The sequence below is a fragment of the Gamsiella multidivaricata genome, assembly GCF_025024155.1.
Source record: "Gamsiella multidivaricata strain RSA 2152 chromosome Unknown BC939scaffold_6, whole genome shotgun sequence".
In the NCBI taxonomy this organism is placed as follows: Eukaryota; Fungi; Mortierellomycota; class Mortierellomycetes; order Mortierellales; family Mortierellaceae; genus Gamsiella; species Gamsiella multidivaricata.
In genome coordinates this window covers 557,194-583,789 of record NW_026251714.1, presented here as the reverse complement: position 1 = coordinate 583,789, position 26,596 = coordinate 557,194, and the positions used below count along the sequence as shown (strand labels likewise).

Sequence of the window (26,596 nt, the reverse complement as noted above, 5' to 3'; positions counted from 1 at the left end):
TCGCCCAGGATGAAAGAACAAGTTCTTGAACAAGCACCGAAGAAAATGTATGATACGTAGAAACGGTGATGTACCGAGACTTCCATTGCTTACCTTCGCCAGATATACTTGGCACAGACGAATATCCCTAACCACCTTTCGCCCTCTTTCGACGGCGCTTTTTATGACCTTAGCAAACAAATCCAGTTCGGTGTTCTTTCGCCCCAGGAAATTGTCAATGTATCAGAATTCGAGGTCACCCAGCGCGATCTGTACACGGTCCAGGACCGCCAGCCCGTCAAATATGGAATGCTCGATTTAAGACTGGTAAGCATACAGCAACACCGACCTGCCGTACTCTTTATTGCATCATTGGAGGGTCTTATGATCGCCTTCGACGCAGCTCATTTTAATAGGCGCTTATTAGTTTTATGGCACCGGACAATATGGGCGTAGTTGCGGGCAGTATGGGGCAGCTGCGGATCCGGAGGCGTAGTAGTGACTCATACCCTTTGGCAATCGTTTTCGAATTCTATAGGGTACATCCGACAAGGTAGCCTCGTGCGAAACTTGTGGACTGAAGCAGCAGGATTGTATCGGACATTTTGCCCACATCAGACTATGTCTTCCAGTCTTCCATATTGGATATTTCCGAGCAGCCATAGTCATTTTACAGAACATCTGCAAGGTACGCTGATAAAGCTGATCACCACCCCACTGCGGCACATCGGCTTATGGAAAAACCACAATGATAACCATGGACTAATTTCGACTTGTCTGCACCTCATTGGGATTGATAGACATGCAGCCGAGTTTTGCTGTCAGAGAAGGATCGACGCACATATTTGAAGAAGCTTCGTGCACCTAATCTGGAGAACCTAACTAGGAAGAACGTTGTCAAGGCAGTGAATGACAAATGCAAAAAGGTCGTTCACTGTCCATACTGCGAGGCAACCAATGGTGAGTCATGTTAGGGTTCATTATCTGAAGACATGAATTACAATCAACTGTACGTCTATATTCACATTGATTGATTACTGACAATAGGCACGGTCAAGAAGGTCGGCGCACTCAGGATCGTGCACGAGAAATACAGAGCAAAGAAGGTGGCGGACGAATATGAACAGTTCAAGAATACGTTCAACAATGCTCTGGAGGCAGCGCCAGAAATGAAAGCTCATATCTCAAAGGCGCAGGAGGACATGAATCCGCTGAGGGTGTTAAATCTGTTTAAGGCTATTTCAGACGAGGTAAGCGAGTCTTCAAGCTGTATCGGCCTGCAAATCAATCGCATAGTTTTTATAAAGCAACGGCCAACTGACCAGCGCCCCCCTTCTTTGTTTTATAGGATTGCGAGCTGTTGGGAATGAATCCAGATCTTGGGCGGCCTGAGATGTACCTATGGCAAAATATTTCTGTACCGCCAGTCTGTATTCGTCCTTCGGTTCAACAGGATGGCGCCAGTAATGAGGACGATATCACTGTCAAGTTGACTGAGGTCATCTTCACGAACGCCCACATGCAAGCCGGTCTTAATCAGGGTATCGCTATCCACAACTTGATGGTAAGGCTCGGCTGCATGGGGCGTTGCAATACATGTGCAGGATGGTGGTATATTAGAGAACTGTAGCAGACGTTAACGGTGACAAAAATATTTGCCTTTGGATTTCTAGGAACAATGGGATTTTTTGCAGCTGTCGGTCGCCATGTACATCAATAGTGAGCTTCCAGGAATTTCGAACTTGCAGCCAGGAAAACCCGTCCGCGGATTTTGTCAGAGATTGAAGGGAAAGCAGGGTCGTTTCCGTGGAAACTTGTCAGGGAAGCGTGTCGATTTCTCTGGTCGTACAGTCATTTCGCCCGACCCCAACCTCCGCATTGACCAGGTTGCTGTCCCCGAATTGGTGGCTAAGAATCTAACATACCCGGAACGTGTCACCACTCACAACATCGAACGTCTTCGCAAAGCTATTTCAAACGGCACAGAAGTCCACCCTGGCGCCAACTATGTCACACTGGGATCCACCAATATGAAAAAGTCGCTCAAATTCGGCAACAGGTCTGCGATCGCGGCGGAGATTCAGGTCGGCGATCTTGTCGAGCGTCATTTGAATGACGGAGATGTGGTCCTCTTTAATCGCCAACCCTCGCTTCATAAGCTGTCCATTATGGCTCACTATGCGAAGATTCGACCCTGGCGCACCTTCCGCTTCAACGAGTGTGTCTGTAACCCCTATAACGCCGATTTCGACGGAGACGAGATGAACTTGCATGTTCCCCAAACGGAAGAGGCCAGGACCGAGGCCATCGAGCTGATGGGAGTCAAGAACAACTTGGTCACGCCCAGAAACGGAACGCCGCTGATTGCCGCTATTCAGGATTTCATCACGGCCTCGTATTTGATTACACAGAAGGACCTGTTTTACGATCGCTCCCAATTTGTGCAGATCTGCTCGTACCTGGGCGATGCAGAACTCAAGATTGAGATTCCTCCGCCCGCAATTTTGAAACCTGCACAGAGGTGGACTGGCAAGCAGATCATTAGTGTTCTGCTCAAGCCCAACAAGGACTCTAAGGTTCTCGTCAACCTGGAAGCCAAGACCCGTTCTTACGATAAAGTGAAGAGACCCATCATGGACATGTGCAGGAACGACGGCTACCTTGTCATCTACAATAGTGAGATCATGTGCGGTGTTTTGGATAAGTCGATTGTCGGAGACGGCAACAAGAGCTCGCTCTTCTACATCGTTATGCGTGACTATGGCTCGATCGAGGCGGCGAATTGCATGAATCGATTGGCCAAGCTGTGCGCCCGTTGGTTGGGAACTGTTGGATTCTCGATCGGTATCAACGATGTCCAGCCGGGTCATATTTTGGCATCCAAGAAGGACGAACTTGTCCAGAATGCATACGCCCACTGCGACGACCTTATTTACCGCTCACTTCATGGTCAGCTCGAGAACCAGCCCGGATGCGACATCGAGCAGACATTGGAGGCATTAATTTCGGGAGAGCTGTCGCAAGTTCGTGACAAGGTCGGAGATATCTGTTTGACAGAACTGAACAAGTACAACTCACCCCTGATTATGGCAACATGTGGTTCCAAAGGTGAGTTTTGAAATGGCGGCAATTGTTCACTGGGTAAACGATATGTATCGCCTCGACAGAGATTTGATGTATCTTCTGTCTATTTTTTTTATAGGTTCCAAGATTAACGTCTCCCAGATGGTTGCTTGTGTCGGTCAGCAAATTATCAGTGGCAAACGTATTCCCAACGGTTTCCAGGACAGATCCCTGCCTCACTTCTTGAAGAATTCCAAGATTCCTCCAGCCAAGGGGTTTGTCCGGAATAGTTTCTACAGTGGATTAACGCCCACCGAATTCTTCTTCCACGCTGTCTCCGGTCGTGAGGGTCTGGTCGATACCGCTGTCAAGACTGCCGAAACCGGATATATGCAGCGTCGTTTAATGAAGGCTCTGGAGGACTTGACAACACATTACGATCTTTCGGTCCGCAACTCTGTCGGCGCCATCATCCAGTTCACCTATGGAAGTGATGGCCTAGATCCCGCTGTTCTCGAGGGTCCTGGAACGCCCGTGCTGTTCGATCGCAACTTTACCAGTACTCTTCATATAATAGCCATTACGGAGGACGATAAGAAGCTGCTTCCATGGCAGATTAACGAGTATGTCGAGAAGGCTGTAGAGACGCCACGCTGGGCCAAGAACTGCTCCAAGGACTTCATCTCTTCCTTGCTGATGTATGTCAGGACACATATCGCTGGAAAGCTGAAGCGCATCCGCGAGGCATATAACATGATGTCTGGAGAGCATAATCCTGGCGAAGAATACGAAGACATGGACTTGGACGAGGATGTCTCAGAGGAAGTTAAGAAGATTGTCAACAACAAGTTGTGTGTGACGGAGCGCCATATGGAGCGGTTCTTGTATATCTGCTGGGACAAGTTCATGAAGGCCAAGATTGAGCCTGCATCTGCTGTGGGAGCTGTGGGAGCTCAGTCGATCGGAGAACCCGGTACGCAGATGACGCTGAAGACTTTCCATTTCGCTGGTGTCGCCTCTATGAACATCACGCTGGGAGTCCCTCGTATCAAGGAGATCATCAACGCCGCGAAAGTGATCGCGACTCCGATTATTACCACTCGACTGGTTAACAACATGGACGTCAAGGCTGCACGCATTGTCAAAGGAAGGATCGAAAAGACGATGTTGGGCGACATTGCAGAGTTTATTGAGGAGGTATACAAGCCGGATGAGTGCTATATCGGTGTTCGTTTGGATATGGATGCCATTCGTCGGTTGCAGCTCGAGACAGACTTGGATGAGGTGGCCAAGGCCATTGGTTTGGCACCTAAACTCAAGATCGGAACCAACAACGTCCAGTCGCACAAGCCAGACCGCTTGCGTATCTATGTGCAATCGAAGGACCCAGCTGGCCTGTACTATTCAATTAAGCAGCTCAAGCGGGCACTCCCCGAGATCATCATTAAGGGTCTTCCTCAGGTCAATCGTGCGGTCATTAATGAGATCCAAGGAAGCGGCGGAAAGAAGGAGCTGCTCGTCGAGGGTTACGGTCTTCGTGAGTTGATGAACACGGAAGGAGTTGTTGGTACGCAGACGCGGTCAAACCATGTTATGGAGGTCTGGAAGGTACTGGGTATCGAGGCAGCGCGTCGCACGATTTTTGATGAAATCAAGAGCGTTATGGATTCTCACGGACTGACGATCGATCCCCGCCACGTTATGTTGTTGGGAGATATCATGACGTCGAAGGGCGAGGTTCTTGGTATTACTCGTTTCGGTATCGCCAAGATGAAGGACAGTGTCATGATGCTGGCGTCGTTCGAGAAGACAACGGACCATCTGTTCGAGGCAGCGCTGTACTCGAAGAAGGACGCGATCGAGGGTGTGTCCGAGTGTATCATCATGGGCATTCCGATGTCGATTGGAACAGGATTGTTCAAGCTGATCAAGAGGGACGATGCCCATGACCGTATCCCGATGCGTCGCAAGCTACTCTTTGACCCATAGCATTGAGGCTATTTCGCGAAGCGCAAGTAATAAAAATGATCAAAAAGGAGAATGCGATACATACTTTGGACGCGTCGATGGATTTGTTTACAGTTGACGCGAAAAAGCACGGCGCAGTGAATGCATGAACCTAATTTTGACGTTCAGGATCTTCGTACAGGCTGTTTGGATCATTTGTGGTTCCCTTCTTTTTCTCCCGCACCCGCTCTCAACAGTCTTTTTCTTCACTCCACGGTGTACTCAAGTCGAGCCATTTTCCCCATCCTGTTTCCCAGCTTTCCCTTGGCGGCCTTATTATTCTCTTTACGCATCCATAGCAAGTCGAGCCGAGTCAAGCGTCTTTTTCCTCGTTTCCAACGCCCTGAGGACCTTTTTTCTTTCTCAGCGAACTGTCGCGTCCAGGCTTTTCTCACGCCTCATCCCCACTCACTCCATTGCTGATACAGACTGACTCTTTGAAGCCTAACGCTCTTCACTTTTCATTCTCTTTGTATTGGGCACCTTTCTAATTGCTTCTCGTTGGCATTTCTTTTTCTGCAATGACATTTCAGGATGAGCTCGTCCACTTGGCTTGGGAAGACGATGATTCCCTCGCCGATGAGGACTTTTGCAGCCAACGTGGCCATTCGGGGTACTATTGAGGATATTATATGCCCGGCATCCATGATGGCTCCCCCGGCCACCCAGGACCCTCAAGCGTCGACCGCGACCGAGCACTCCATCGAGAGAGCCACAACTGCAAGTCAAGACTCAGTTATCGAGGGCACGTCTTCCGAGTACGAGTCCCAGACGAGTCGCACGAGCTCGGACTCTTCTAGCTGTACGACTTCTCGCTCCGCCCGCTCAGGCCACTCCGGTCCATTTAGCTCCAGTCGCTCGTATCGAAGTGACACCCCTCACCCCGCCGCCCTGCCAGGTCCTGTCGCCCCGTCTCGCTCCTCCCGTGCTATTCGACCCACTTCGCTGTCGGCTCAGGATACCGTCGTACGACCCAAGCCGAATGGCTTCAAGGTAGCTGTATCCCCGAATGAGCACAAGAAGCTCAAGATCAAGGTCGAAGCCTCTGACAAAACAGAGAGCATCAAGATGTCATTCCATTTCAAGTAAACCCCTACATCCTGCGTTCCTTCTTTCTCTCCTCTCTTTGTAGTGACTTTACCGTATTTATATTTCATTTCTCACATTGCATAGTTCATAACATCTGGGGTTATCATGAGGAGGTCAATAAATGACTTGATAGAATGGAACGAGTTGAAATGAAGTGAAATGGGCAGCGCTCTGGCGGCCTCTGAAGGCATGGAAACGAAGGCAGGTTGGGGTTTGAAAGCACTCGTGGAGCTATACGCTGTGTAGGCCGAGATGGTGTCGACATGCCTATATGCATAAAAAGAAAAAGAGGGCAGCTTTATACTCTTGAAGCGCGACGAACATCCCTTCTTCTGATGTATACTCAGCTCCATCACTCTCGAACCATGCTTGCACCTTGCGCTGGACTGATATGGCTGCCAACGACTTTGCTATCCATAGGTTCCAGAGGATCAGGACATAGCACCTCTTTTCGATCTACTTCAATCTAGACTGGAGAACGAGGATGGACCATGGAATAAATAAAAATCAGTGTGACATGAGTATGAGTCAAGAGTAAGAGCAAGATGGTATAACACATGGTCATGGACCCGATTGCTAAGGGAAAATTGTTTGTTAGTATGCTGCATGCTGCGCCCAAGAGTGATGGTCTGAAAAGCACACAGCAGCCACTCACATAGAGCACGGAGCGCAATGAAGCATTACAGATTATCGACAATTTCCCTTGTCCAGCCATTTGCTGTTGACGTTATCTTTCCATATGCTTGAATCCAGCTGGCTTACAAGCAGTTGTAGTGTTCATTCGATGGAACTTATTTTATAGTCGTCTCTTTCCAAGAACCATATGCGAATTTTATGCAGCAACGTACATGTATATGGCAAATGAGGTTCATTCAATCAATATCAACCTAGAAAGTCGCACTGGAATGACAAAGCTATCGAACAACAGTTTCTCCAGTGAGCACTCATTAAGGTCGTATCAACAGTGCCATAGAGCATATGAATACATTAGCAATGCTATGGACGTGTCGCTCTGATGGTCGTTAAGAGGCGCACTATACTTGAGAAGAGCGTTACAGCAGCGAGATACTACTAAAAAAACCGAGAGCGGGGGTCCATTTTTCTTTTTTAATACTAATGAGCCAGCCTCGTCTGATGGAGTGTCTTTGTAAGCTGTAGATCCAACTGTCTCGTGCCCTCCGTTTTGGTCCCCCTGCTGCGGTCTGTGCAATTGAAAAAAACCGGTCGGGAATGTTAATTTTATGGGACCAGGCGAGCTTCTGCGTCCCGGAGTTTTAGTTCGCGATAGAAAACACACGTTTCCATCCAGATATGCAAGTGAAGATGTGTTCTTACAATAAATTCCATGCGCCGGGGTTCTTTCTTTCTTTTCTCTTTTTCTTTGTTAAAGTCCTTTAGGGACTGTGTTGGCAAAAGCATTGTACAGTATGTAGACATATGTGGTGCAACGTCTCGATCAGGAAGTCAAGGTCCCTGTCCTTCAATATATCCGCTCCATGATAGTCTCCAGCGATATACGCTCATCCGCAGGCACTGCCATCATATCGTGCAACAGCTGTGCAATCGATCCAGAGGGGTCAAGTGTGCTGCCATCCTGCACGCCACTAATCATTCCAGAGGAAAAGCCCCCTGCACACGGATACGGTACCCTGAAGTCCTTGGACGCCCATTGGTCCCTGTTCTCCCATCCGCCGACTAGCGCCCATGCTTCTGCCTCCGTTGGGAAGAGTGGTTGGCCTCCGGTCAGGATTTCATAGTACACACAGCCCAACGACCAGGTGTCCATGCCGGCCTCTGCAGGGAACGTCGTGTCGCGTGCCCGCCATGCCTCCAAGAGCTCGGGTGCAGTGTACGCTGCTGGGAGTGGATTGCCGCCGATCCGATCCATGCGCTCCTCAAGTTGTCGTTGCTCCAAGATCGGATACGTCTCTGGATTCAGATGGTCTAGTGGTGGCTGTGGTGTTGATACAAAGTCTTGTTGCGCTGAGTCTTCGCCACCTCCGCCAACAGGTCCAATGGGCTCACCCATAAACCTTGCGCATGTGAAATCCCACAGCTTCCAAGGCGCATCCTCGGCTGAAGGATCGATACCGTCTTCCAGGAAAAAACTTCCTGGCTGCAGATTAAGATGGACGACTCCGTGACGATGGCACCAATCGACTGCGGCGGAGATCGATCTCAGGATAGCACGAGCATGCTGAGCGGTCTTGATAGGCTTGATATCTGAGAGAAGACTGCTACATCCGCCCATCGCGTTCACGAACGGATACGTATGTGCACGATTCTGCAGAGCAGGGATGCAATAGGACTCGAGCAGCTCCATCACAAAGATGGGGCTCTTCAAATGCTTTAGCAAAGCAGCCTCGCGCTTCCAGTGGATCTCAGTCATGTACCATTTCAACGTCGCCACCTCGAACGTGTGCTGGTTCTCGGCATCGGTCAGCAGCATTGAGCTGTTCTCAGACAGCTCTTGCAGCGGTGACATAGCTCTCCCAGCCGAAGATGATGCTGATCGTCCGTGTCCGAAATCCATCCGACTCCTGCGCACGACCACCGTTCCTGATCGAGCCATGCCCTGGGAGGCACCACCCTGGGCCTTGATCGATCGTGCACTCCTCGCTGGTGAAACCACATGATAAGTTCCGAGAACGAGTCGACCTGTGGGTCCATGCGGGCTGATCAGATGTGCGTCCGGAATCTCGTAGCGAATGACCTGCAGCTGGATCTTTTCTTCGAACCGTTTCCCACTCTTGACATTCCGTCTCGGAAACTTGGAGGTTGTCGAGCTCACGGAGATCGAGTGGGTTAAACCTTGTGGTGTGTGCTTGTCGTAGCGATGATGAGCGAGGGCTGCTTCCACAGGTATGGACTCATCTAGATGAGATTCGGTAGGGTTCCTGGAATAAAGGTACGGTGGGGCGTTGTTGGAGTACTTGGCTTGCGCAAATCCATTGCCTGGACGTGGTGCATGTCCGAGTCGCTCCAGATCGTTCTCCAAGTATCTTGGTGGTTCAGGTAGGCTGCGGTTCTGATGATAGAGCCCTAACGGCACCATACTCTCGTCTCCCTTTGCTGGGAACAAGCCCTTTTGCTTTTTTGACCAATTTCCTCGACTATTTCGGCGACGGATCAAAATAAATGCAACGATGACCACCAGAGCAAGTGCTCCGACGACTGAGCCAATGATGACGGGTAGTCGACTGTTGCTTCCGCTTGCTGGCGCACTTGTTACCGGCGATGAAGTTGGCGTTGATACGCCAGTTGAGGTGGATCCAGCTGGGGTCGAAGGGGTGTAGGAGATGGGGTTGGCGCTAGCTCCATTGGAATTGATCTGCCACACCATTGTATCATTCACAACGAAAGTATTGGGTTTAAGCACTGCATTCGCCACCGGTATGATCACTGGTAAAGGTTTTTCCGCCCCAGTATTTGGAAACTTCGACAAGATATAGCCACTACTAGTCTAAAAAAGAGTTCAGAGACAATAGTACAATAGTGTTAGATGATATGATGCGATGCGATGCGACGCGATGCTGAAAGGAAAGCCAAGGTGTTAACGTCAAATTACCGAATTGGCTCCCAGAAGAGCGACGCCGTTGCCGCTTGACAGCGGTAAGAGGATTTGAGAAGGGTCAACCAAGAAGGGCTGCTTCTCTTCCTTACTGGCGGTGTTAACCCTGAGCAGTACCGCCTGTTGATTTTTGTCCGTGTAATGGATCCAGACAAAGCCTGTTGACCCTGCCCAGGACATCTCCATGCCAAGGATGTTTTGCGTGGACGGGATTTCGAGACTTTTAAGAACGAAAAGCATGTTAGATAAGCGTCAAGACAAGTGTTGCTGGAGAACCAAATTCTGTATCCAGGACACTTACTCAGCAAGCGTGGCGACGAGGGAGGTTGCTTTGGCGGAGGTGGCCCATTTGTAGATTTGGTTATTGGGAGTAGCAACCACCACGATGGGGATAGGCGATTGAGCTGTTGCATTAAGACTTAGGGCGAACGTTGCTGCTTTGAGGTCTTTAAGCTGGAACATATCCGGCTCGGTTTGTGAACTTGTGCCTGACCAAGTGCCATTTTTCGTCGTCGAATTGACTGTCATAGTTCCGCCCTGGAAGTAGTCGGAGAGGAAGTAGACGGTTGTGGGACTAGTTTCGACGCACTTGCCAGGTGTGAAGTTTTGATCGATATCGGAGGTCGGAAACCTGAAGACTTCGTTGGGCTGCCCTGAGTACGATTTGACAAATGTCAAGGAGTAGCCTTTGGATAGTTGCTCATCTCCAACAGTCCAGACGCCCGTTGCACTTGCACAAGACGTTGGGTGCAGGAACACAGGATTACCAGGAGACGGAGGAGGTTGAGCTTGTGGTGGTTGTGGGGCAGCCTGCGCCGTAGTAATTGTTGCTATGGATAAGCAAAGGATGGATGCGAGAAGCAAGGTTGCAGGCGATAGTACGATTGCAGCTGCAGAAGTTGCTGGCCATTGTGATTGCAAGAGCATCGTCTTTAGCTGAGGATATGTGCCTGGGTGAGTGAAGAAGTGAAGGAAAAGAAGGGTTAGAAAACCATTGAACGACTGAAGCCATTAAATCATTGAAGAACACAGCTGAGACCGTTGCTTGTTTGTTTATCTTACTCCCGAAGGCACAGCAAAGCAGGTATGGATAGGAAACGGCGAGCGGGTGAAGGAGAGCAGAAGCACTATGAGGGAGAGAGATAGAAGTGGGGCAGAAGGAGCGAGAATGAGAAAGTGGAAGCGAGAGGAGAGAGTGAGAGAGAGAGAGAGAGAGAGAGAGAGAGAGAGAGAGAGAGAGAGAGAGAGAGAGAGAGAGAGAGAGAGAGAAGTAAGAAGATGAGGCGCGGGCTGTGCACACCGCCCTTTTCCCTTTTCTCAATTGGAAAAAAGAAGGAAGTGGTCATATCGTATTCTCATGTCCTCATATCCTCATATCCTCTGCCCTCATATCGCCATGACAACAACAACACACTGACTGTTGCAGACTGTCTCCACTTACTTCCTCCCCTTTTCTCTTCGCTCCATCCCCATTTACACATATCCACCCTTCTACCTATCTTCGTCCCTATCCTTCCTCCTCTTCTTCCTCTTCTCCTTCTTAGTGTCGCCAATACCAGTAACATAGCACAGGATGTCGTTTATGGACAAGTTCAGAACTGTGGCCCAAGGTATGTTATATACCTCATATGATTTTATTGTTATTGCTATTGTTGTCTTTATCGTTACCTCAACAAACAGGAGTAAGAAGGGACAGGACTCGACTCGACTCGACTCGACTTGACTTGACTCGACTCTACTTGACTGACAAAGAGGAAAAGAGAGACTGAGGGATAGAGAGAGAGGGCGGGCAGGAAAACAAACAAAGGGCGACTAGGAGAAAAGAAACGATGGCAAAGGTCGACGACATTCGACAACTACTTCCTTTGTGCTTAAATTAGAATCTGGACAACCGGATCCCATCCATCCCAGCAGTGCATTCCCATCAACAACACCCTATACTACGCTACTCGACAACTATGATCCTGGGCGTTTTTCATCACTATTATCGCCGCCATTATTACTATTGTTTTTATCGCACTTTGGCGCAGCCGCAAGGCTCGCTTCTTAAGAGGGCAAAGAAGGCGTGTGTGTCTATGATGCTCATATGCAGTCGACCGCCCCAACCACGCATAGTGGCAGTGCACAGCAGTTGCTCCGGCCTGTCTTTATATAACACAGCTTCTTGCATATTATAGATGTCGGCAAGAGGGCGACCGAGGCAGGAAAACGTTTCCAGGAAACTGCAACCGAGGCCACGAGACAGATGCAAGAGTCTGCCAAGAACGCCAATATCTCCTCCCCTCTTCCTGATACCAACGCTGCTGAGGACCTCAAGAAGGCCGCCAACCTGCTGCGTGGATTCGTGAACAAGGATGAGAACGAGGCTGGATTCGACAATATTATCCCGCCAGAGATTCTGCGTAAGGCCAAGGGTTTGGCCATCTACACTGTTGTCAAGGCTGTAAGTGTCTTGCACATGTTTATGATACATTGTATGGCATGGGGATGGTAATAATATGATGCAAATGACCCAAGAAATCTGACGATATGTTTTCGCAACTGCCCCCATACATAGGGGTTTATTGTCAGCGCTCGTGGAGGCAGTGGAGTAGTCGTGATCAAAAAGGACGATGGACAGTGGTCTGCACCCAGCTTCATCGCCACGGGTGGTGTTGGATTCGGTGCCTTAGTCGGTGCAGACATCACAGACATCATTCTCGTACTCATGACGGACGAGGCTGTCGAGACAACCTTTATCCAGGGCGGTAGCGTGACCCTGGGTGGTGGTCTCTCTGTCAGTGCTGGACCTGTCGGTGTCGGCGGTGAGGTCGGCGTCTCTGCCAACACACAGGCCGCCAACACGTCCCAGATCTTCTCGTACACAAAGTCCAAGGGCTTGTTTGCGGGCGTCTCCCTCGATGGAACGGTTCTGCTGGAGCGTAAGGAGGCCAACGCAGCCTTCTATGGACGTGCCATCTCTGCGGCCGAGATCCTCAAGACGATGCCTCAGCCTCCCGAGGCCCTTGAGCTGTACACGGTCATCGAAGCCGGTCTTAGTCGCGAACTGTAAAGGAGCACAAAGATCCGTGGACAAGGCAGATCGATTGCCTCCGCTCATTTTTTGTCTCTTCGCGATATTTCAATACACCCATGAATCAATTGCTTGTAAATAAAGTCGCGTTTTCTCGCAGTTCTTTTTTGGAAATAGTGCTTACGGCACACACTGCAGGAAACTCATGGTCCTTTGGGCCAGAGTGGCCTTTCTTCTTCTTAACCCTTCTCACCGCTGCATTCATTACATTCATTCTTACATCGCCTTTTCTCATTCCACTCCACCTCCTTTCCCTTGCTACTCTACACACCTTGGCCTTTGTCTGCTGACCGTCGACCGCCGTTGAGACAAGCCATGGACACAGCAGTACTGGGTCAGCCCCAGTCTCACTTTCGCTTCTTCGATATCTACTCCTCCACAATCCGGGATCACACCAAGAACATCGACAATGAGGATGTAGGGCTATACAAATTCACCAAGCCCAAGAGTCTCGATGTCTACGCAGATCTTATCATTGTCTTCAAGTACAAAGAGCCAGTCAAAGGCGCGTCCAAGCCAGACTATGAGCAGCAGACGATCAAGGCGTACCAGGAGGTCCTACAAAAACTCGCACGCGTGGGTCTCCAGTATGAAACCAGACCCAGCGGCAATCACACGCTCTTCATCTTCGTCCTCTGTCCATGGGCTGTTCTGAAGCGCGAGGCAACACGTAGCAGGTACATGTTGCATATTGCCTTGATCTTCACATCTTTGCAGAAGTTTATTTTTCTCACGATGATGCACCCATACTAACTAATACGGATCTTTTCTTTTCTACATCTTTGAATTGTCCCGATGATGATCGCAGCATTCACGATTGGCTCGCAGGCGTCCGAGTCGCTGATACTGCAGAAACAGAACAGCTGCTCCAGCCTATTAAGGAACGTGATCATTCCTTGGACAATCTCTCTGAGGCGGATCGTATTCGTTATATCAATGATCTCATCACAGGATTGCCAAGCGAGGGAGGTGCTGGTATCTACCCGGATGAGCACGAATATGTCGAGAGTATACTCCCGCTGCACGACAAGGCATTCAACAAGGTACAGGGCCTGGCCTGTTGCGCGCATCTTGGGTCATTTGGACTCGTACGTCACCATTATCTCAAAGCGGCCGCTGTATTGACATCAAATCCTATTCTTTTGTCATGATAGTCGTGGCTCAAGGCCTGGTCAACAAAGTGGCTCGTGGACCAAGAGGATTTGACAAAGATCCGAGATCAATTTGGCGAGAAGATCGCCTATTACTTTGAATTCCTCCAGTTCTACTTCAAGTGGCTGGCCGCCCCTACAGCGCTGGGTGTCATCGTCCATTTTTTCGGAACATCTTTCTCAATCTTTTATGGCGTCTGTGTCATTCTCTGGTCCGTCGTCTTTACAGAATACTGGCAACGTCGAGAGAGAGAGCTCTCGCTTTGGTGGGGTGTCCGCCATGTATCCAAAGCGGAGATGAGGCGACCTTCTTTCAAGGGCGATACTGTCACGTTGGATCCTGTTACTGGAGAGATGCTGCCGTTTTTCTCGCCTTGGAAACGATGGACTCGCAAAATGGCTGGCGTACCTGTTATCCTCGCAGGTGCTCTTGCCCTGACCACAGTCATCACCACAGTCTTTGGTATCGAGGTCTTTTTGACCATCTACTACGATGGATATTTGAAAGAGGTTTTGGTAAGTACATGTCGTCTTTTTTGTTCAATTGGCCACCGACGGCTCGTCCGATCATGAACGCTTCAAACAGCTAACAAAACGTACGTGAAATTGCATGTACAGATCTACGTCCCAATGGTTCTTTATTCTCTTGCTATCCCAAATGTCGCGGCCTTTTGCAAGTCTGTTTCGCGTCAGTTAACGGACTATGAGAACTACGAGACGCATGCGAGCTACGAGTACCACTTGATGCAGAAGGTCTTCATCTTCAACGCTCTGACGAGCTACATGTCGATCCTCTTGACGGCCTATGTTTACATCCCCTTCGGCCCAGAGGTGATCTCGACCTTCCAGAGCTATGGCCTTTCATTCTCCAAGGCAACCATCGAACCGGCCATGCTGCAAAACCGTCTCAAGGCGTTTATGATCACAACACAGGCCATCAGCTTTGCCACCGAAACGATTGTCCCATGGTTGACACGACGCGCCAAGGTAGGAGCTGTCAAGATCAAGAAGGAGGTCTCTGAGAAACTGAAGCATGAATCGACCTCGAGTGATTCTAGTGTTGAGGACGGTCAGGACTCGGAGGGGGCGAAAAAGTTTTTGAACCGGGTGAGGAAACAATCTGAACTACCCGTGTACGATGTCAATGAGGATTATGCTGAGATGGTTCTTCAAGTAAGTGGCATTCTGCTATTCTATTATTCTTCTGCCAGTACTCAAAGGGTACCAATTTGATAGCTGCTAACTTCTTTTTTTCTGCATGCAACTGTAGTTTGGATATGTGTCGTTGTTCAGCGTTATCTGGCCATTGACGGGCCTCTGTGCGTTTATCAATAACTGGGTTGAGCTGCGATCGGATGCTGCGAAGATCAGCTACAACGCCCGTCGACCGATTCCTGCGCGTACGGACACGATCGGACCATGGATTAACAATCTGCAAAACATCACCTGGTTCTCCTCGTTGACGAATGCGTCAATCCTGTATCTGTTCCATGGTGCGGAGCATGAGCCTCGTTTGAGTCTGGGCATGCTGTTGTTCTCGTTGCTGGTTTCTGAGCACGCGTATTTGGCTCTGCGATCGGTGGTGGGATTGATCTTGGATAGCATACCGACGGAGGCGGACCTCAATGTGCGCAGGAAGGAGTTCGGAGTCAAGAGCAGCTGGTTGTCGCGTCTGGGCGATGCAATCGGAGTTGATTCGGTTGCGGGAATGTCAGTGAAGGGTGTGTCGACTCGGGCGCAGGCTGCCGAGGTTGTGGCTGCTGAACAACCTGCAGGACTGAGTTCTAGATCTGGAGATGTCTCGGCCACTGACGATATCGGTGTTCAAGCGATCCGATCGAGCCTTAAGACTAATTGAGCAGCAGCAGCAGCAGCAGCATTGGTTGCCTGATACGAAAAGGGAACAGGATACAGGCTAGCTCTGAAGGTTATCAAAAATACATGTGCGATATAACATAGACCAACATGACATGGGGCCGTGCTGCCTTGGCATTGATAATTTATTTTACTGGTCAGGCATCGCTCCTTCATCCTTCTCTCACTCGCATTACTTTTTCATTCAAATCCTTCCTCCTTTCTGCTTAGCATCTTGAGACCCTCGCATCCAAACACGCAAACACACAAACACTATATTCTACATAGACACATTAATCGGTATAGGAGCACTGCCATGTCGGATACCATAGACCCGACAGAACCGGCTCCCTGGGACCTCATCCGAGTGGCGATGGTGATCGGACCTGTCACGGGCTACTTCCATCAGTATTACACAATGCACAAGATGAAGACGTCGATGGGATTCAGTAGTGTGACATGCGGAGTCCTCATCGTCTCCAGGTAAGCAAAGGTGTTCCTTTTTTTTTTTTTTTTTTTTTTTTTTGAATATGAAACTGCATCTGATGAAAAAAGAAGCTTATTAATGGTTCCTTGATTCTTTCTCCTGTGGATTTGGTATTAGCATCATCCGTATTTTTTTCTGGTGCGTATACGTCGCGGGTGCCAATGGGTCAACGGGGGATGGTTTTGTAACACGGATTGATGGAGCGAGGGCAGGATCGTTCAATAACCCGCACTGATAGGGGCAGCATTTCTCTCTTTCTTTTTTTCTTTTCTTGGCGAACTTGTTGACCCCTGCACTTGGATTTGCCCATAATCAAACTGCTAAATGGACTAATTCCTCTCATAGGATTGGTGAACCGTAAGCTAAAAAAAAAAGTCCTTGCCGCAAGCAGACATGAAGAAACCCGTTATTACAGCCTGGACCTCCACCTTTAACGCCTGTTATGTTTTTAATAGATTCGATGTCGCGCTGCTATACCAGTCTATCCTAATGACGGTCGTGCAACTCTTCCTGCTTGAACTCTGTGTCCGTTTTTATCCCTGGACGGTCCAACTGCCCATGCCCGTCACCTATTCCGGACCATTGACTCCACCCTCATCATCTCGTCCCAGTCCTAGCAGCAATACCAGTAGCACCAGCAACATCAGTAATGGACACCGTTATGGGGACATGGCCACAGGTGAACTTTTGTCGTCCAATTCCCCAGGACCGGACCATGTTATGAACCGGGCGTCGAGGTACCACAGCCAAGGATGGTACAAGCAGCAGGCATATTACTGGGGGACACATTTCTGGAATTGGCCGAGAGTTGGGCCGTATTATTTATTCCTCGCGGTATTCTCGTTGCTCGTCGGGTTGTCGCTGCTTATCATCGGGAGCACGGATTTCTTTGTCGGCCTTCTAGGCCTTGCGGTAACTTTTTCCTTTATTTTCTTTCTCTCTCTCTCTCTCTCTCTCTCTCTCTCTCTCTCTCTCTCTTGCGAAGAATTTTGTCCGCATGTTCAACATTCTTCAGATCCCCTTTTTCTGACACAGCACGATTCTAACAATACTCATGAGGGGGGTTTTTTTTCTCTAAAATTCATATATCTTATCTCCTAGGCTTTGGGCATAGAGGCAACGGTCCCACTTCCCCAAGCGATCCAAAACTACCGCTCCAAATCGACAGCGGGCTTCTCGCCCGCGATTCTACTCATGTGGGTAGTCGGCGACTCCTTCAAGACTTACTACTATATCTCGACCCATGCCAAATATCAATTCGTTGGGTGCGGGATCATCCAGCTCTGTATCGATTGTGTTATTATCATGCAGACCGTCGTTTATTCAAAGTACTATAAGGATGTTCGACGGAGGTACAGTGATCCGGGAGATGGCTTCTTTGGGATCTCGCAGGATCATGTAGGAGGAGTGAATGGCAGATCGAGTTCAGAAGCGCTGTTGGCTGACGAGGACGGGAGTGAGAATCATCAGGGGCAGCACGGATACTGAGATCTCGGGCACTGATTATTTTGTTCAACAAGATATGTTTATAGAAATACACAGCATTTCCGATATATACCTTGTCTTGCCTTGTGATATCCCCTGTCAGATTTATTACAATTCTTTTTTTAAGCGTGATAGGTAGTAGATAGGTTCATTCACTTTGACCAAAGAAAATGTCGTTCCGCTCTTCATTGCGCTGCTGCTAAAACGTTGGCGCTCGTACTGACAGCTCGGGAATGCGTGTGGTGCTTGTACCGATACGTCAGTACAACATCACTTCCTGTTTTCCAGTAATGCGTGCGGATAGTCGCCAACGTCGTCGTCGGTGACAGAACCTGGTCATTGCACAAAATCTCGAGCCAGTTCTCCGGACGCAGCATCTCTTGTCTCATATACTCCTCCTCTTCTTCTTCCTCCTTCGTTTTGGGGGGTTTCACAGTCTCCTGCGCTTGCTCGAAAGAAGCATTACTGGGTGATGTTTGTACAGGTCCGTCGGTGCCGTCGCTGGATGGTTGTGTTCTTGACACAGAAGCTCTCGATGATTCTAAGGTATCGGGGTCTGATGGTCTAATGATACTAGATGTCCGAGGAGGAAGAATGGGATAGTCGCTATCTTCCTTTGAATCTTCCCTAACCGGTTCCAGTGGTAAGCGTGCCTGTGCATCATCCTGTTGACCAACCTCAGCACCTGCTGACAAAGGCGCGACAGTAGCAACAAAGATCCTCTCTGGCGGTGTAAGCGCCATCTTGTCGACCACATGCGTGACTACCTTTCTCACCCTCAGCATGCGCGGTGCCGTCAAACGAGGGTTGCCGCCAGGCAATTCACCCAGCCTGCCCGGTCCTCCTGGTGCAGCCGCCATTTCCTGATCATGATGTGGACGCAGCACGAATGAAACCTTTGCGCCCTCCTTCATGGGAATCATGTTCTTCAACAGCATATCTAGTAGCCATGTAGGGATGACCTGCACCAGTGGCACATAATCCTGGGCTAAAGAGCCGACACTACCACGATACAAGTCTACTGAAGACGACGCCTCGCGTGACTGCTCGGAGATGATCACCGGGATATGGGCTGGGATCTCGATCGCTGGGCAATCCAGATGTGTGGGCGGAGTGAAGGGCGGATGAGGAGGACGTACACTGATCGTCGATGAAGGCAGTTGCATCACCGTGCTCGGCATTGACTCTACAGAGTTCGATGAACTCGTGTCCACACTCGACTGGTCGTCCTCAGGTTTCGTCGCCTCAGGTCCAAAAGGTCCCACTGTGGGTGTGCCCTCGACAATCGTAGTTCTCGGCGATGATGCCGCTGAGGTCGTAGCTCCTGTTCCAATTCCAGTTCCTGTTCCTGTTGTTGTTCCTGTTGTTGTTCCTGTTCTTATTCCTGCTTCTGTTGTAGTGGCAGTGGCAGTGGCAGTGGCAGTTCCTAATGCTGTTCCCGCCGCTCCTCCCGCTGCAGATCCAGTCAACGCAGAGGTAGTGGTCACCGTCGGTAAAGACGGTGACGGATTCTCAGGGATAGAAGGGCTGTGAGGCGCCTTCGATGCAGATGTAGCGCTTGTCGGGATTGAAAAACTCTTCCTTGAAGTGACTGGGCGTCCGTTCTCGAATCTCTGCTCTGCACTAGGCGTCCGTGCAAGTTTCTTCACAGAATGCTTCAGTCGTCCCATGAATCCGTTGCTGGAGCCCGAATTTGCATTTGCAGGCGAAAGCGGAGTCGAAGAGACTGAGGATGAGTTGGACGAAGAGGGCGGTGCAATGAGCTTTGTCACTGCCGCTACTGTTGAAGAGGTCGATGTTGGTCCCTGTTTCGGAGAACTAGAGGAGCTTGGGGCTGTTCCGGTAGACTGCTGCGGCTGCTGCGAGTTGTCTTGAGGCATGGATGGAGTGGAATTGGCCTTGGAGGCCTCCCCTGATGACGTTGGCTGGTCCGTACGTTCTCTTTTCAAGCCCTCAGGCGAAGTGTTGATAGTGGGTCGAGCGTTTGATGCTGTGTTCGAGTCATCTGCCTGAGCATTGTTGCCTCCGTCAATAACTTCGTTTCTCTCATTGGTAACAACCGTTGTCGGGACCAAGACTTGGGCTGATGGATCATCCTGATGCTGGATCCTGTATGCCTCCTTCTCATACGCATCAATATGAACTGGAATGTAGCTTTCAAAGAGATTCTTCAGAACCCACTTGCCGATGATAACTAGAAAAAGGATAAAAGAAAAGATCGCATCGATTGGGATACAGAGGTAGGCTGCTTTAATAACAGGGCGAACCTGACAACAGGACATCTTTCAACTGCTGCAAGGACATACTTCTTTGATCTTCGGGTCGCTCTGGATCCGGTGTCTTCTCAATCTCATCAACGTAAACCTCTGCATCAAAGCAGCGCGCCTCATCCAGGTGCACAGTCAATGCTCCGATTCGCGTGTCGATTGTGCACCATGTCGGGACTGACTCGATTGTGTTGAGTTCATTCACGACATCCTCCAGCTTGCGCCCTGTAAATGTTTCCAGTTGGACACACTACACATCATTAAGGAAGGAGAACACCGACAAGATTTAGTAGGGAGTCTCAGCTCAATAAACACCTCGCGCAATATTTCAGAACGAAAGAGTACCTTTATAATGTCCCACAGTGCCACTTCACCGCATTTATCCTCAGTAACGACCATGCGGCGGTTATTCAATAGCGTGTGCTTGATTAGTCCGTGCTCTCCCTCGATAACATTTTCGGGTCCTTCGAATATAGGTGTGATCAAGCCCTCGTCGTCCTCAGAGCTGTGTTGACTCTGCTTATCACGATTGTTGATAAATAGCGATCCCAATGACGCTGCCGAGTAGACAGTGGAGGTTGGATAGTAATGTTCGGGAATCGGTTCCATGAATGTCGACTCGTTCAAGTTCATCTTAAGCAGGTTAGCCGGTACAATTGAGGCTGTCAACTCGTGCGATCGGTTCGACCGCGTTGGAATGTCCGGCCACTGATAGACACTGCTTGACGAGGTTGCGGTCCAGATACGTGCATCGTCGTGCGCTACCAACTAGAACATGCGTGTTAAAAAATAAGTTAGGACTTGGTCACATTTAATAATAAAGGTGAAGTGCGGCACTGTATCCATCATCCTTACCCTTGCTACGCCGGTCTCAGCTTTGCAGATGACCACGCATTGGCCTGGGTCTTCGTCCTCGTAGTCGTTATGATGGTGAGAGTTATACCGGTTGATCTCGGTTTTAGTGACCAGGCCGTCCTTTCCACCTCCATAAAAAGTAGCCAGCTGAGGATGATCCGAATGCAGCGACCACACAGAATCCGAGTGCATCGTAAATGTTGTAATACACCGTTGCGCAGTAAGCGACCAAAGCTTGATGGTCGTATCTGAGGACGCGGACAAAATCTAGTCATTTATATAGCAAGATTTTCCTTGGTGAGTAATTCCTTCATGGGAGTTAAACCATGCGTCAACAGCTTGTGCGTCCATGATCCGATGCTTACTGTATCTCCACTCTCACTGATCAAAATTGCTCGAATGTTGTCCGTATGTCCTGCGAACTTCGTTATCCGCTGTCCCGACCTTGGATCCCAGACTCTGATGATCTGGTTTGTAGCACCAGTGCATTCGTAAGGAATGAACGCAATTAGTGACAACCCCTAAAATCCCACTCTTGCTGTGTTAGAAAGAAAATCGCGCAGACGAATACCTTCTCTGGAGAACCAGTTGCCAGCACGGTTCCTGCAGGATTACACGCTAGTGCATAGATAGATGCCTTCGAAGATGTCTCTGGAATGCTTCCTAAAGTAGTCGACAAGGACGAACAAAACAAATATTTGGAGAGCGCATAAGTACGTTTTTTGCATGGCGTAGTGTAACAGTGTTCCACGAAGATCAGATGCCCACAAAGGTGGATTGTGTCTGCGCATCATCTATACCGCAACAATCTAAGACAGCAATCTTTTTGTACCAAGAGATCCAAATTGTCCACTTCGTCCTTCCTTGATGTCCCAAATGTTCACAGTCTTGTCAAGACCCCCGCTGGCTACCCATCCTGGTCCTGAGGCGTACGCTAGTGTCTTGACATAGTCCCCGTGCGTTCCGATGATATGGGCCACTGTTGAGTTATGTGAATGAGGTCGCACCAGCTTGACGGTTCTATCCGAAGACGCCGATATCACTGATTAAGGTGGAAACAGGCGTGGGTAGAATTCCACTTCGAGTGTTAATAGCTTATCACAGCAATAAATCCGACTCCACATCCGATTCTCGAGAGTCGGCCACAAAGAAAAGTTGTTGCATCTCCCTCCTTACAGGTCTCTCCGTTGTGACAAAGAACAATGTCATTCACCCAGTCTGTATGGTGGTTGAAAGATTGTCGGAACGTCGAGGGCGGTAGACCCTACAACGAAACAAAGAGTGGATGAAGGAAGGAAGAATAACCAGGGATACACACCCATGTTACTAGTTTAGAAGAGCAATAGAGAGATGAAGAGGGGGCAATTGGGGAGGCAGTAAACCCACACGCCATTGCTGGCTCACATTACTACTAACCTTTGGTTCCTCTGAAGCCTCTCCGGGGATATCTCGAGGTACGGGTGACTGAGGTTGCGGTAGTATTGATTTGAAAAATAACAAGTTAGAGTTTCTGCTGTTCTAACACTAACGCTGAACGCCGTGAGAAAACGGTGGAGGGTACAACAAGTAGTACCTCAAAGTGGAGATCCCAGGCAGCAATCATGCCATCCCTTCCACCGGTGTAGAGGACACCTCCAGGTACCCGATGCTTTGAAGAATGGTGCCGACTCTCGTGGTGGCGGTAGTGGTGGTGAAATTCATCCTGTGAGGGTGAGTGTGGATTTGCTGTCAGGGTGGTAGAGTCGAGGGCGAGGGCATTGACACCAAGGAGGTGCGCATTCCTGTTCTCGTCCTTGCGGAGCACATAAGAGATGCGTTGAGTGACAGCTGGCCGTTGGAACATCAAGTTTGGCCTGAGGAAGGGAGGATCGTTGGCAGAAAAAGTGTGTGGGGAAGAGAATGCGATGGAGATGGAAGAAAAGGGGAGTGTGTCCGTTATGGAGGAGTCGATGAAAGGAGTATTAAATAAGAAAGCGAAATGAGTAAGAAGGAAGGATGAAATGGATGTAGAGCCGAAGAAAGGAGAAGAGATTCTTTCTTGCTGATGATGAAAGAAAGGAACGAACGAACAAAAAAAAGGCTCTCTCCCAATTCGCTTAACTCACTTGCTTCACTTGTTCTTTCCTGCAAAGACGAAACGTGTCTGCTGTCTGCGGATCGACTCAAGCAATTGAGCGGGAACGAACGTATCAAGCGACCGCTCCTACTTTGACAACAACACGCAGGCTGTTTATGCTTCATGTCGTGCCATCTTCGTTGACATGTCCGTCATATCTGCTCAATCAGCCATTCTAATAGAACCCTCAAGTCACTCTGATGAAGGGCGCTTCCAAGAAGGGCTCCATTTGTCTGCACTTTTGATGCACCACGTATGCTGGAAGCAGCGAGCAGCAACTCACTGAACCATCCACGCGTCATTGACCTTCGGGAATCTTGGACGAATATGTATTATGTGTGGAAGCATTACCAAGCTCGATGAAATGAACCTGATGAATATCTGCACTAGTAACAGATGTCACACAGTTTCGCCAGGCTGGGCAATGCAGTTGGTCCCCTCAATCCTATATTGCTCACACATCCATGCCTCCTCCATCTTACACACACTCCATTCTGAACAACATCTGTAAACCTCATGTCAGCTTCAATACCTTTTGAGCCAATCCCTACATCAGACCCTGCACCTGATGAGCCCATCGCCACGCGTCCCCGCCGCACACAGCTCTCATTTGCTGATCGCGTCGAGCTGCTGATCGACATAGCCAGCAGGCGGCTGGGACCAATTCTTATCACGCTTGCGTTCATTCTCTTGTCCTTGACTATTTATTGTTACTTTATGGTCTTTATTCCATTTCACTACCCCCGGCAAGTGGAGGGCGAAGAGGAGGCGTCCAATCTTGGGTATATTGCAAACATGATCTGGTCCTGTTATATAGTCTGGGGGATCGTGGCCAATTATTACTACGCAGTGTCCACACCACCCGGCTACGTACTCGATGGCATATCCACGGAGAATGTATGAGGGGAGCGACATATTTTCATTGCATCGCCAAGTGCACATTAAACTTGGTGGCGTTAAAATTGAACGCGCTTTTTTTTTTTTTTTCTGTGTGCTCACAGGAAGGCAGCACGTTTCAAGATGTTCTTGTCGAGATGGAGAGTAAGAGAACTAATACATTTACATCATTCACAGCGAAGCGCATAGGTACTCATACTAATGCTCTATACATCCATTCTATTTAAATAGCGTTCACCGAGTCCCCGCCGACATGCAAACGATGTAATAGCGTGCGACAAATTAAAGATACTTGCAAGTGTGAAGTGTGATTAACATTGAGCCAATGGGGCTGATTCCGATGCTTGTGCCTGACCCGTGTTACCTATGGTAGGCCATCTTCCAAAGCCGGAACGAACGCACCATTGCAGCGTGTGCAAAAAGTGCATCCTCAAATACGACCACGTAAGATCCATTCATGATTTTTTTACATTACCAAGCCAAGGGTACATTAGTCCCTAACACTGTCCAATATCTTCTAGCATTGCCCGTGGATCAACAATTGCGTGGGACACTTCAACCATCGGTACTTTCTCATGTTTTTAACCTATCTGTCGATAGCCAGCGTGTATTTTCTCTACATGGGAGCCGGTCCCTTTCTGTTTCTCGCAGAATATGAAGATTCTGTAAGTGAATGGATTTAGGATGTGATGTGGGCTGCCATGGTGCGCTGTTGATCTGGAGAGCTAACGAGCTGAACGCGTAATAATAGGAGAACTGGCCATATCCACTACCGAAGGGATTAACTGCATTCTCGATTGTGCTAGCTGGAGCAATCGGGCTGTCTGTCAACGGCATGGGCTGCTGGCACTGGTATCTGGTAGGAAAGTTACTCACAGCTATTTACATAGAGGTGGATGACGACAAAAACTGGCACGCTAACACCAAATCACCTGCGATCTAGACACTGACAGCTCAAACCACGCTTGAACAGTACAACAACGGAGTTATCAAAGAAATATGCAAGAAAAAAGGCGATAGGTTCATGAACATGTATGACTTTGGCATCATTGGCAATCTGCTGGACTTTTTCAACATTGGTCGACGAGGGTAAGTGCTGAATCTGAGTTTCATCATTCTTGGATAAACATTGGCAAATAAACCTCGCTGAGATCACGTCCTCACGTCTTTTGAACGTAACTTAACGATCGCCTAGCTTTTAGTAAGTTTGTAATGCAGCGCCCTCAACTGTATCCAGCTTTCAAAGAGAAGACTGAGCTTTAACCTTTGTCGTTTTTTTCTGCATCGAATAGTCCTTGGTACACCGCACTGCTGCCGATCAGGATCCCTCCGATCGGAAATGGCAAGAGATTTCTGAAGAGCGGTCGCGGCTTCGTACTGGATTTTGGCCAGGATGATGCAGATGTAGTTTGAAGCCTTTGGGACATGCGTAGAAATAAAACGCATTCTTCTTTTCGTTGGACTGATGCTTAATAATAAGCTTTCTTCTATTCCATCAAAGTCACAGTTGTTGTATCTATCTTTCGGTTGATCCTTCATAATCAAATGGTCAAATACGGCTGCTTGACAATGGTGCTGGGGACGATGGCGGATGGACAGTCGCCTGTCTGATATGATCAGTTCCTTGCTGCACCCCCTTCTGCTTTTTTAGTGCAGCAATGAATCGTTGCTCGAGGTTCAGTGCCTTCTTGATATCCTGACGCTGACGACGCACCCCTCTCGCGTCCGCGTAACTTTGTCATCGATCGAGGCACCGTTGTTGTCGCATATCCATCAGATCCTTTACAAGGATATAATTTAATTCCCGTTACTGTCGCAATTTCTGGGTGCTTTCCAGCTGCAGTTGAAGTTGAAGGTGCAATTGCTGTCGCTCCGTCTGCTTGATTTTTCCGACTTGCACCAGTGTCAATGGGTTGGCGGTATAGAATGGGACCCGATGGCATAGGGAGCCAAGGATGCCTTGCGAACATGAGTACGAGATGATGGAGACAAAGAAAGGGACCCCTCCATTGAGGGATAAAACGCAACTTCCATTAGTGACGATGCGCGGGGCACTGAGGATGAAGATGGTCTTAGACGTCGAAGAACAGATAGGGAAGACAACATTGCATGCCCCTTGGCGATGAATAAAAGTATGCTTGTAAAGACCAGAGTATCACGGACGGAGAAAGAAGCGTAGAAACAGGGATATGAGCGCTAGATACCGGTCTATATTGAGGCAGATGACTGGTATTAAAGAGTGAAAAAAGTGCCAGCGGTCTGACTACATGTACGCTCAATGATGCGCACAGCGAGAATCAAGTACTCGATAAAGGTGAAAAGTAGAAATCCACAGGACAGGGAGAACGTGGTACTAAAAAGGGGGAAGGGCACGTACTGCGGACTATACTCTGCAGCACGCGAGGTAGGAAGGCCTTTTCATATGTCTACATTCGGATTCGCCTCTCGAATGTGTTGAATAAAGGAGCAGGGAATAGTAGACAACACCTCACTACGGAAATAGATAGCCCCCTCCCCTGCGTGATGCGGACACCATGCTCACCTAAAGGTATTCTGTCTGAATGCTCCTGTTAGGAACAGAATGGTCAGGAGAAGTCTTGGGATAGGTCGACTTCGAAGAGGATAAAAGAGTGGGGACAAAGACTCTTTGATCAAGGTGTAAAATAATACTATGCTTCGAAGCGGCGAGAGGTGCCGGAGGC

At 49.1% G+C, this 26,596-nt stretch overlaps 8 protein-coding genes across 8 annotated transcripts; 6 read left to right on the top strand and 2 right to left on the bottom strand.

Annotated features, from left to right (window-relative positions):
- Positions 1–9: 9 nt before the first annotated feature.
- On the top strand, positions 10–5,031 carry BC939DRAFT_392603 (uncharacterized protein; the record flags this gene model as incomplete). The annotated part of the gene is made up of 8 exons (XM_051552037.1): positions 10–47; positions 174–306; positions 518–667; positions 780–939; positions 1,027–1,229; positions 1,328–1,543; positions 1,653–3,087; positions 3,182–5,031. 8 exons carry the CDS (start codon positions 10–12, stop codon positions 5,029–5,031), a joined length of 4,185 nt encoding a protein of 1,394 aa, XP_051416519.1.
- Positions 5,032–5,466: 435 nt separating this feature from the next.
- Positions 5,467–6,315, top strand: BC939DRAFT_259856 (uncharacterized protein). Its single transcript, XM_051551054.1, has 2 exons — positions 5,467–6,134; positions 6,223–6,315. Exons 1-2 carry the CDS (start codon positions 5,584–5,586, stop codon positions 6,227–6,229), a joined length of 558 nt encoding a protein of 185 aa, XP_051416518.1. The 5' UTR covers positions 5,467–5,583; the 3' UTR covers positions 6,230–6,315.
- A 928-nt stretch (positions 6,316–7,243) lies between these two features.
- BC939DRAFT_259815 (uncharacterized protein) lies at positions 7,244–10,905 on the bottom strand. Its single transcript, XM_051551053.1, has 4 exons — positions 10,772–10,905; positions 10,011–10,659; positions 9,707–9,929; positions 7,244–9,601 (listed from the first exon to the last, which is right to left on the bottom strand). Exons 2-4 carry the CDS (start codon positions 10,634–10,636, stop codon positions 7,619–7,621), a joined length of 2,832 nt encoding a protein of 943 aa, XP_051416517.1. The 5' UTR covers positions 10,637–10,659; positions 10,772–10,905; the 3' UTR covers positions 7,244–7,618.
- Positions 10,906–11,020: 115 nt separating this feature from the next.
- Positions 11,021–12,896, top strand: BC939DRAFT_438894 (uncharacterized protein). The gene is made up of 3 exons (XM_051553895.1): positions 11,021–11,319; positions 11,887–12,152; positions 12,267–12,896. The coding sequence occupies exons 1-3, from the start codon at positions 11,283–11,285 to the stop codon at positions 12,759–12,761; spliced, it is 798 nt and encodes a 265-aa protein (XP_051416516.1). The 5' UTR covers positions 11,021–11,282; the 3' UTR covers positions 12,762–12,896.
- A 14-nt stretch (positions 12,897–12,910) lies between these two features.
- BC939DRAFT_419660 (calcium-activated chloride channel-domain-containing protein) lies at positions 12,911–15,886 on the top strand. Its single transcript, XM_051553065.1, has 5 exons — positions 12,911–13,459; positions 13,591–13,825; positions 13,937–14,449; positions 14,552–15,106; positions 15,204–15,886. Exons 1-5 carry the CDS (start codon positions 13,098–13,100, stop codon positions 15,789–15,791), a joined length of 2,253 nt encoding a protein of 750 aa, XP_051416515.1. The 5' UTR covers positions 12,911–13,097; the 3' UTR covers positions 15,792–15,886.
- BC939DRAFT_438890 (uncharacterized protein) lies at positions 15,887–17,836 on the top strand. The gene is made up of 5 exons (XM_051553894.1): positions 15,887–16,270; positions 16,392–16,412; positions 16,620–16,631; positions 16,730–17,186; positions 17,376–17,836. Exons 1-5 carry the CDS (start codon positions 16,104–16,106, stop codon positions 17,760–17,762), a joined length of 1,044 nt encoding a protein of 347 aa, XP_051416514.1. The 5' UTR covers positions 15,887–16,103; the 3' UTR covers positions 17,763–17,836.
- On the bottom strand, positions 17,837–23,467 carry BC939DRAFT_438886 (uncharacterized protein). The gene is made up of 11 exons (XM_051553893.1): positions 22,952–23,467; positions 22,455–22,922; positions 22,298–22,345; positions 22,058–22,145; positions 21,714–21,923; positions 21,453–21,544; positions 21,247–21,348; positions 20,882–21,148; positions 20,372–20,794; positions 20,066–20,276; positions 17,837–19,953 (listed from the first exon to the last, which is right to left on the bottom strand). The coding sequence occupies exons 1-11, from the start codon at positions 23,120–23,122 to the stop codon at positions 17,945–17,947; spliced, it is 4,089 nt and encodes a 1,362-aa protein (XP_051416513.1). The 5' UTR covers positions 23,123–23,467; the 3' UTR covers positions 17,837–17,944.
- BC939DRAFT_406721 (DHHC palmitoyltransferase-domain-containing protein) lies at positions 23,468–25,338 on the top strand. Its single transcript, XM_051552857.1, has 9 exons — positions 23,468–23,894; positions 23,999–24,038; positions 24,126–24,158; positions 24,268–24,338; positions 24,416–24,559; positions 24,646–24,753; positions 24,838–24,983; positions 25,090–25,095; positions 25,187–25,338. The coding sequence occupies exons 1-9, from the start codon at positions 23,514–23,516 to the stop codon at positions 25,305–25,307; spliced, it is 1,050 nt and encodes a 349-aa protein (XP_051416512.1). The 5' UTR covers positions 23,468–23,513; the 3' UTR covers positions 25,308–25,338.
- The last annotated feature ends 1,258 nt before the right edge of the window (positions 25,339–26,596 follow it).